We start from the raw sequence: 10317 nt of genomic DNA on the forward strand, positions 1-10317 counted from the left end.
GAAACACAAGGTATCAAAAAATAAATAAATAAATAAAATAACAATGAAAAATAAATCAAAAAAAAGAGGAGAAAGTAAACTGTGAAGTATCAATAACATGGACCCCTCCCATCTCAACCATCTTCCTATTCACGGGTTTTTTTGTTTTTTTGTTGTTGTTTTTCTCATTTTCGCCCCCCTCCTCCACCCCCCCCCCACCCCCCTCCCCTTTTTTTTGTAAAAAGAATCTTTTATAATAAATACAAAAAGAAAGCAAGCCATGGGGGGAATAAAAAATGTGAAGTCAACATACCACAGATACAGTGTGCACAGCCACAAAGGGTTGATATTAAAACATTTTTTTTTTAAAAGAAAGAAAGAAAAAAAGAAAAGAAAATCATTACAAAAAGAATGGCACACATGGGGGGTGGGGGTGGGGGCGGAATGACGATGGTGTTTAGAAAAAAGAAAAGAAAAAAAAAGAAAAAAAAAGGAGAAGAGTCAACAACTATAGCATACGTCACGTCTACATCATAACAAGAAGTACACCAATAATGCTGATGTGTTTCAGACTGGATTAGGGGGGAAAAGTGTTTTCGGACCAGACGCAAAGATCGTAGATAGATTCACAATTCTTCTTTTCTTAATTGAATTAATGCTGACACGTTTATCACAGTGACTTAAGAGAGAGACAGAGACAGAGAGAGAGAGAGAGAGAGAGAGAGAGGTTTTGGAGAAAGACTCCAATCTGAAAATGATAATTACAGTCAATTGTATATAATTTTGGTCGTTATTATGCCCCTGTTAACAACAGATGTGTGTGTGTGTGTGTGTGTGTGTGTGTGTGTGTGTGTAGGTGGGGATAGCACGGGAAACCTCTGGGTTTTTTTTCATTGGCTTCTTCAGCGATGGAGGTATAGCTTGCAGTGGATCCTCTGTAGACCGTGGACAAACTAAAGGTGCTAAAGAGAAAGTGGGCAGATTCGTTGATAGTTGCGTCCGGTACCAGCACATCAGCCTCTCCATTCTGAAAACAGAGCAACAACAAAACAACAATGACATTTGCATATCTTATAAGTGGGCTCGCCTAAGCGCATGACTAGGCCTACGTATGTGCAAACGCACCGTTATAAGTAGATGTGCGTGCTCAGACACACACTGACAATCATACACACACACATACATACACACACACACACACACACACACACACACACACACACACACACACGCGCGCGTTTAAAACTGTAACCCGCATGAAACAAAGAAGTTGGAACAGAGAAGTCAAGCCATCTTGGAACGAGTGAATGTCTACATGCATGTGGGCAATGCACATATTGCAGGGAGGAACATTATGCATGGTACTGATGGATAACGTGTGTGTGTGTGTGTGTGTGTGTGTGTGTGTGTGTGTGTGTGTGTGTGTGTGTGTGTGTGTGTGTGTGTGTGTGTGTGTGTGTGTGTGTGTGTGTGGTGTGTATGTGTGTATGCGTTTGTACGTGTGTGTGTGTATGTGTGTGTGTGTGTGTGGTGTGTGTGTGTGTGTGTGTGTGTGTGTGTGTGTGTGTGTGTGTGTGTGTGTGTGTGTGTGTGTGTGTGTGTGTGTGTGTGTGTGTGTGTGTGTGTGTGTGTGTGTGTGTATGTGTGTATGCGTTTGTACGTGTGTGTATATATATGTGTGTACGCATTTGTACGTGCACACACACACACACACACACACACACACACACACAAACTCGCGCGCTCGCTCTCGCTCGTGCATGGGCATAGCATGTTGATTACCTCAATAGTCTGAAGGCTCCATCACAGGCACAGCAATATACTGAGAGTGGCGCATGCCAAAGCTGGGAGCTGGAGCCGAGCGTTTATGGACGTACACCTACACAGAGAGAGAGAGACGAATGTTTGTGTGTGTGTGTGTGTGTGTGTGTGTGTGTGCGTGTGTGTGTGTGTGTGTGTGTGTGTGTGTGTGTGTGTGTGCGTGTGTGTGTGTGTGTGTGTGTGTGTGTGTGTGTGTGTGTGTGCGTGTGTGTGTGTGTGTGTGGATTAAGCCATCAGCGTCAGAATCATCATATCATCATCATCATCATAATCGTCGTCGTCTTCGTCGTCTTGGGCGTTTTCGATATTGTTGTCGTTGTGTTGTTGTGAAGTAAAATCAACGAAACAAAACAAATACCCTTTTTCTCGCCTCCTCTCCCCCCCCCCCCCTTTTTAGAAAGAAAAACAAAAAGCAAAACAAGGAAAATTAACCCCTTCCCAACCTCCTTTTATAACCCACCTTCTCCACTTTATCCCACCTGCCTACCCTGCCCTCTCAAAAACAGAAAGGAAAAGAAAAAGAAATAGAAGAGCAACTTCTTCTTCTTCTGCATTCGTGGGCTGCAACTCCCACGTTCACTTGCATGTACACAAGTGGGCTTTTACGTGCATGACCCGTTTTTTCCCCGCCATGTAGGCAGCCATACTCCGCTTTCGGGGGTGTGCATGCTGGGTATGTTCTTGTTTCCATAACCCACCGAACGCTGACATGGATTACAGGATCTTTAACGTGCGTATAAGATCTTCTGCATGCGTTTACACACGAAGGGGGTTCAGACACTAAGCAGGTCTGCACATATGTTGACCTGGGAAATCGTAAATATCTCCACCCTTTACCCACCAGGCGCCGTCACCGTGATTCGAACCCAGGACCCTCAGACTGAAAGTCCAACGCCTTAACCACTCGGCTATTGCGTCCGTCGAAGGGCAACAACTAGCCAGTAACGACCAGCCAGCCGACTGTCTATGAAATAAGACACACAGCCCCTACCTGAGGGAACAAACTGATAACAGACACACGTAAATGGATTCATGAAAAAAACAGACAGATAAACAAATATATAAAGTGGGTAAATGAGTAAGGAAGTCAGTCAGTCAGTCAGTCAGTCAGTCAACCAGTAAGTAAGTCAGGGAGATAAGTAAATCAGTAAGTAATGAGACTGGATATTTTGATCGCTGCTCCCAGGTGCTTTAGAAAACCCCCCAAAACAAACAACATTATACATTACATATCACATTTCAAAAAAGTTGTTTATGCACACAACACACACACACACACACACACACACACACACACACACACACACACACACACACACACACACACACACACACACACACACACACACACACACAATGTACCTAGCACACTATACGCACACACTAAACACAATGAGTACATATAGAAAATATATATACATGCATACATCTATGTATCTATCTATCTATCTATCTACCCGGCCGCCCCCGTCTCACCTCACACTGAGTCAGTCAGTCAGTCAGTCAGTCAGTCAGCCACTCAGTCAGTCAGTCAGCCACCTTTCCCTTTCCGGAATTAAATCAGTGAGTAATAAAGTCAGTCAGTCAGTCAGACAGGCAATCAGGCAGTCAGTCAGCCAGCCAATCAGTCAGTCAGCCAATCAGTCAGTCAGACAGGCAATCAGGCAGTCAGTCACCCAGCTAATTAGTCAGCCAGCCAATCAGTCAGTCAGCCAGTCAGTTCAGCAATCAGTCAGTTAGTCAGCCGGTCAGCCACTCAGTAAGTCGCCTATTCAGTCAGCCAGGCAGCACCCTTCCCTTCTCCGGAATGCAATAAGTGAGTAAATAGTCAGTCAGTCAAACAGCCAGCCAGTCAGCCACCGAACCAGCCACCCAGTCAGTCAGTCAGTCAGTCAGCCAATCAGTGCAATGACTAATAAACCTAACCAGCCAGCCAGCTAGTCAGCCAGCCAGTCAGCCATTAAGTCAGCCAGCCAGCCATAAAGCCAGCCAGCAAATCACTCAGTCAGTCAGCCAGCCAGCCAGCCATTAAATCAGTCAGCCAGCCAGCAAGCCAGCCAGCAAATCACTCAGTCAGTCAGCCAGCCAGCCAGCCAGCCATTAAGTCAGTCAGCCAGCCAGCAAGCCAGCCAGCAAATCACTCAGTCAGCCAGCCAGCCAGCCATTAAGTCAGTCAGCCAGCCAGCAAGCCAGTCAGCAAATCACTCAGTCCGTCAGTCAGCCAGCCAGTCAGCCATTAATTCAGTCAGCCAGCCATAAAGCCAGCCAGCAAGCCAGCCAGCAAATTACTCAGTCCGTCAGCCAGCCAGCCAGCCATTAAGTCAGCCAGTCAATCAGTCAGCCACTCAGTTCCCTCACCTTCTCCGGACTGTGGGCGCCAGGGCCAGGCTTCTGGGTGGAGTCTCCGGGCATGACGTTCCGGGAGGTCATACTGTACTGGGGAGGCTTGTGTCTGTACACACCGGTGCTCACCACGTCGTATTTCGGGCCAGGGGTCTGAAATTCAATGGGGTGGGGAATGTGTTAACGTAACGTAGGTGGTGTTGGTGGTGGTGAAATAGGGGAGGATGTGTGTGTGGGTTTAGTGAAGGGGTTGGGGTTTGGGGGTTGGGGTGGGGTTAGGGGGTGAAGGAGAGAAAGACATGTAGATGTTAAGCTGGGTTGGTGAGTTGGAAGGTGGTGTGGTGTGGTGGTGGTGTGGTGTGGTGTGGGGGATAGGGGGAATGGGGAGGGATATATATATATGCGTGTGTGTGTGTGTGTGTGTGTGTGTGTGTGTGTGTGTGTGTGTGTTTCTCAGTTGTTGTCGTTGATGGTGGTGATGGTGATGCCGCTGTGGTTCGTCATGTTTTTATTGTTATTTCTCATCGTCGTCGTCGTCATCATCATCATCATCGTTGTCGTCGTCGTCGTCATGGTAATCATCATCATCATTATTATTATTATCATTATCATTATTATCTTTATGGATACTTTCATTGCGCCTATCCCCAGTCAGAGACCACGCTCAATGTCTTCACAAACACAGTCATTTCCACAACAAGCTACATCCTCGGGATGAGCCGGTAGAGAGCTGCCATTGTCCGCTCATCGTTCGTCTCCTGTGCCATAATAATAATAATAATAATAATAATAATAATAATGGTACTTATACAGCGCTGAATCTTGTGCATAGACAAATCTAAGCGATTTCGCACCAGTCATTCTCACGCACGCATAACTCTAAAACTGGAGAAACTAAAGACAAGGAAGAGGCAGGGAAGGGAGGCTATTTTGGGAAGAGGTGGGTTTTAAGGCCAGACTTGAAAGAGCTGAGTGCGGAGACCTGGCGAAGCGAAAGAGGAAGTTCATTCCAATTGCAAGGTCCAGAGACAGAGAAAGAACGGCGGCCAACAGTCGAGAGTTTGAATCTGGGTATGCGTAAGTGGAGTGGATCCGAAGCTGATCGTAGTGAGCGAGATGGAGTGTAGAGGTGAAGGCAGCCACAGAGATAGGAAGGGGCTGATTTGTGAATACATTTGTAGCATAGGGTGCTGATCTTGTACTTTATTCTGTGTGACACTGTTGTTGTCTCGTTCGTCATTTATCAGATGGATTGTGTCATCACTGAGTCAGGCTTCAGTCACTCACGCTCATGCACATGCCTATTGGGGTGGGGGTTTTTGGTGGGTTTTTTTCCTTCTTTGGATTGGTTTCAGATTCAGTTTCAGTTTCTCAAGGAGGCGTTACTGCGTTCGGACAAATCCCTATACGCTGCATTACACCAGCAGCATAACCCAACGGCGCTTAGTCAGGCCTTGAGTGAATGGATATACATCTGTGTACCTATCAGAGTGCATTTCCTCCACAGAATTTTGCACAGAGGACAGCACTCTTGTTGCCATGGGTTCTTTTTCAGTGCACAAGTGTTTGCTGCACACGGGACCTCGGTTTATCGTCTCATCCCAGTGACTGGATGATCACAGTTATTTCGTCAAACTGGGGAGAAACAGTGAGTATGGGATTCGAACCTGGACCCTCAGGAACATATGATGGCAGATAAGTTTCAGTTTCAGTTTCAGTAGCTCAAGGAGGCGTCACTGCGTTCGGACAAATCCATAATATACGCTACACCACATCTGCCAAGCAGATGCCTGACCAGCAGCGTAACCCAACGCGCTTTGTCAGGCCTTGAGAAAAAAACACACAAAAAAAACAAATAAATAAAATAAATAAATAAATAAATAGATAAATAAATAATAATATAATTACAAAAAAACCCAAACAATAATAATAACAATATAACAATAATAATAATAATAATGAAAATAAAATAAATAAATAAATAAATAAAAAACAACAACAACAAAAAACAAAAAAACAAAAATGATGATGATAAATAAGCAAATAAATGTTTAAAAAAGAAAAAAAAAAAGATGATAAATAAGCAAATAAATGTAAATGGCAGAGAAGCGTGCGTCTTAACTGTTCTGCCACCTTCCTTTCCTTGGTGGACCGGACTGGGGTCGTATTCAAGAGACCCTCGTACCTGCGGGTAAATGTATACCTGCGGGCCAATCTACCTGAGGCAAGGCAAACTGCCCGAGGGTAAGCAGTATCCGGCATTCAGGAACACTGGGGTCCACCCGTAGGGGTTTTCAAACCCAAAGGTAAATTTGCCCTTACTACCTGCCAAGGGTGACTGCCCATGAAACAGAGGTAAAGGTGGCGGATCCTTCTGTTGCGATGTTTTTTGTTGACGGAAAATAGACATGCTATGCAGGGAGACCGAGTTTTTTGGGACAGGGAAAACCCGCTCGATAGTTTCGATGACGTTGACCTTATCAACACATTTCGTTTTCGACAAGGAAATATGTGGGGCATTACACCCACAACGTGCAAACAGGTTTGGTGCTCTTCCACCACCTCTAGTTACCCTTCCTTGTCTTTTTTTTCCCCAAACTGTCTGTCGCTACTACGAACAAAAGGAAGGTTCGGAAGGAACTGTAGTGCCAGTAGAGGTAAAAGAATATGCGCAGCAGGAAATCCTCGGGAATTTTTTAAAACATAGACGATGGTTTTAGCAGCCTGGGTGCTCCGTGCGCGTCGTGAATACGAAGATAACTTATCCATCAAGGTAAAAAACTGTATCCGCGCAGCTTCCGACCATGTCAATGGGGTAACTTGCCTCAAAACGAATTTTGTCTTGAATACGGTGGGTGTGGACTATTGTACTTTCTTCAGGGACATGAGGAAGCATTCTCATTGTTGTTGCTTATCGTCCAGCCGACCAACAGCAGGAAGAGTACGTACCTTGGACAGGTCCTCACTGAAGCCGCCGATCTTGCTCCGTCCCCTGACGGTGTGACACGGGGCCTGCTTCTTGCCGGACTGGATGGTGGGACCCATCATGGAGTCCAGGGTGTACCTGTCCGGCCCTACACACACACACACACACACACGCACACACACGCACATACACACACACACGCGCGCGCGCGCACACACACACACACATGAATAGTTAGATAGTCAATGTCTCTTATCCAAAAAAATATGCAGTGTATACAAATATCTAGAAATACCTATACAATCAAACATACAAACACGCACACACGTATCTGTTTATCTATCTGTCTGTCTGTCTATCTATCTATCACAGACACACACACACACACACATGTATACATATACATATACGTATGTATAGATAAATGTATATGTATATTTGTGCGCGACACACACTCTCTCTCTCTCTCTCTCTCTCTCTCTCTCTCTCACACACACACACACACACACACATACACACACACACACACACACACATATATATATATATATATATATATATATATATATATAGATAGATAGATACACATAATCCTAATAATATATACACATATATATACAGAGAGAGAGACAGAAAGAGAAGAACAAACACATCAATTTATCTTGTGTGTGTGTTGTGTGTGTGTGTGCGTGTGTGTGATGTGTGTGTGTGTGTGTGTGCGTGTGTGTGTGTGTGTGTGCGCGCGCGCGTGCGCGTGCACTGTATGCTTTTGCATACCAGTACTACTTCCCTGTCAAGCTATTCACAGCTGTCAATCTGCATCTGACAGGGAGACAACTGCTGCGATCAAAGCAATGCACTGATCCTGACCAGATTACATGTTGATCGGTGTCGGCCTGTTGTTTTGTCCTTTGACGTGGTTCCTTTCATTGCAACCTTGTGTGTGTGTGTGTGTGTGTGTGTGTGTGTGTGTGTGTGTGTGTGTGTGTGTGTGTGTGTGTGTGTGTGCCACTTACCCTCTCTTTCTGTTTCTCTCTAAGTCCATCTTTGCACCCTTCCCCCAATATCTCTCTTCTCTTTTCCTCCAACACCCCACCCCCCTCTCTCCCTCAGCCACCTCTCTCCCTCGTGGGGGGAGATAATACACCCCACGCCGCCGCCACCACCACCACCACCACCACCACCCAACCAACCAGTTCCACTCACTTTCGATTACCGAGCGGCAAGCAGTCTCTAAAGAGATCTGATAGCCCTTTATCATCCAATTACCCCGTAACGAGGTCTTTTCTTTTCTTTCTTTCTTTCTCTCTTTCTTCGTTAATCCCAGTGCAAGCATGAACGGATCACCATCAGATATGATACTACCGGCACTGCACAAATTGTGCTGGCGACTCTGGCTGAATTGCAGTCATAACTATCGTCTGGCCTGTTGACGGGCGCAATAGCCGAGTGGTTAAAGCGTTGGACTTTCAATCTGAGGGTCCCGGGTTCGAATCTCGGTAACGGCGCCTGGTGGGTAAAGGGTGGAGATTTTTCCCGATCTCCCAGGTCAACATATGTGCAGACCTGCTAGTGCCCCTTCGTGTGTATACGCAAGCAGAAGATCAAATACGCACGTTAAAGATCCTGTAATCCATGTCAGCGTTCGGTGGGTTATGGAAACAAGAACATACCCAGCATGCACACTCCCGAAAACGGAGTATGGCTGCCTACATGGCGGAGTAAAAACGGTCATACACGTAAAAGCCCACTCGTGTACATGCGACTGAACGTGGGAGTTGCAGCCCACGAACGCAGAAGAAGAAGAAGAAGAAGAAATCTGGCCTGTTGAGGAGGGAACAAATCACTACGAGGCCAGAAGAATAAATCATTCAACAACAATAAACCGTGGCATAACATCAACTTCATTCAATGCTGCTTATGCTACCGATTAAGCTATGACACGTACAAATAAAAAAGGAACAATTGGGACAATCCCAGACGCTTCCTCAAAAAACAGGAAGCAAGCTCCGAGCTTTTCCTTATGACCTAATCGGTAGCGTGAGCAGCACTGACCTTGTAAATGGAGAGAGTTACCACTCTTCGTTGTCAATGTGGTCTTTTGTGAAGGACTATGACTCTCGAACTAGGAGGCAAGATTGCACTGGCTCTTAGTGCTGCAGCCCTGGGGGGCTAGTTGGCATTGATTTGGAAACCATCCCAACGCCGACTGTCCAAAAACTGTGTGGTGTGTGTGTGTAAGTTATTTATTATGCGTCTGAGTGTGTGTGTTTGTATCTCTTGTGTGTGCATGTGAGTGGGGGGTAGTGAATGATTGTGTGTAATTGTGTGTGTGTGTGTGTGTGTGTGTGTTGTGTGGTGTGTGTGTGTGTGAGTTATTTATTATGTGTCTGAGTGTGTGTGTTTGTGTCTTTTGTGTGTGTATGTGGATGGGGTTAGTGAATGATTGTGTGTGTGTGTGTGTGTGTCTGTGCGTGTGCATGTGAGTGTGTGTGTGTGTGTGTGAAGTCAAGTCAAGTCAAGATTTTATTTCATGATGGTAAATTGAATAAGCAACAATTGCTTTTTTTTTACATCAAGCCATCAATGAAAATAATGATAATAATAAAAATAAATAAATAAGAATTAAAAAGAAGGGAAAAAAGAAGAAAAAATAGGAGAGAGAGAGAGAGAGAGAGAGAGAGAGAGAGAGAGAGAGAAGAAGAAGAAGAAGAAGAAGAAGAAGAAACAAGCAGATGAAGAGCAACACAACAATAAAATGCATATATATATATACACACACAAGAATATTGTGATAAAGAATTACACAATTGCATTTCCATTTCACACACACACACACACACCACTGAACACAAATTCTCGGACACAATCACACCATGCCCATCCCACCCACATGCACATGTTCCCCCATATAGTGCAAAATCCTTGCCAAAGAGAGAGAGTTAGAGACAGTTGGGATGTGGCTTAGGCAAGATCCTCCAGACTAGAATCAGCAGTTTGTCTCCTTTTCCTCTTCTGTTCTGATGGTCATTATAAGTCCGGGATACGACTGACCATCATACTTTCACTTTCAGAACTAAACGTTCGATGATGGACACAGTAATTATAATACCTACCTGGTGTCTGGTCGCTGCGGCGAGCTCTATGGCGAGTTCCGAAGGAGTAAGAGGGCGGCATGCGTTTCCCTGTGGGCCCCGTGCACTCGGGACTGTAGGCCCCTGGGCCCGGCACAGCAAAAGCGTTCAGAT

The 10317-nt window shown here is 45.3% G+C and overlaps 1 protein-coding gene across 1 annotated transcript in view; it reads right to left on the reverse strand.

Annotated features, from left to right (window-relative positions):
* Positions 1-355: 355 nt before the first annotated feature.
* Positions 356-10317, reverse strand: part of LOC143297812 (ciliary microtubule associated protein 1A-like) — a 31313-nt gene continuing 21351 nt past the window's right edge. The window contains exons 3-7 of the mRNA XM_076610321.1: positions 10186-10317; positions 7093-7217; positions 4159-4296; positions 1762-1858; positions 356-1006 (exon numbers count right to left, since the gene is read on the reverse strand). The exon at positions 10186-10317 is cut by the window's right edge and continues 50 nt beyond it. Coding sequence (XP_076466436.1) covers positions 1763-1858; positions 4159-4296; positions 7093-7217; positions 10186-10317 — 491 coding nt within the window. The 3' untranslated portion in view covers positions 356-1006; position 1762. The remainder of the gene's footprint in view (positions 1007-1761; positions 1859-4158; positions 4297-7092; positions 7218-10185) is intronic.

Source organism: Babylonia areolata, chromosome 23 (assembly GCF_041734735.1).
Source record: "Babylonia areolata isolate BAREFJ2019XMU chromosome 23, ASM4173473v1, whole genome shotgun sequence".
In the NCBI taxonomy this organism is placed as follows: Eukaryota; Metazoa; Mollusca; class Gastropoda; order Neogastropoda; family Buccinidae; genus Babylonia; species Babylonia areolata.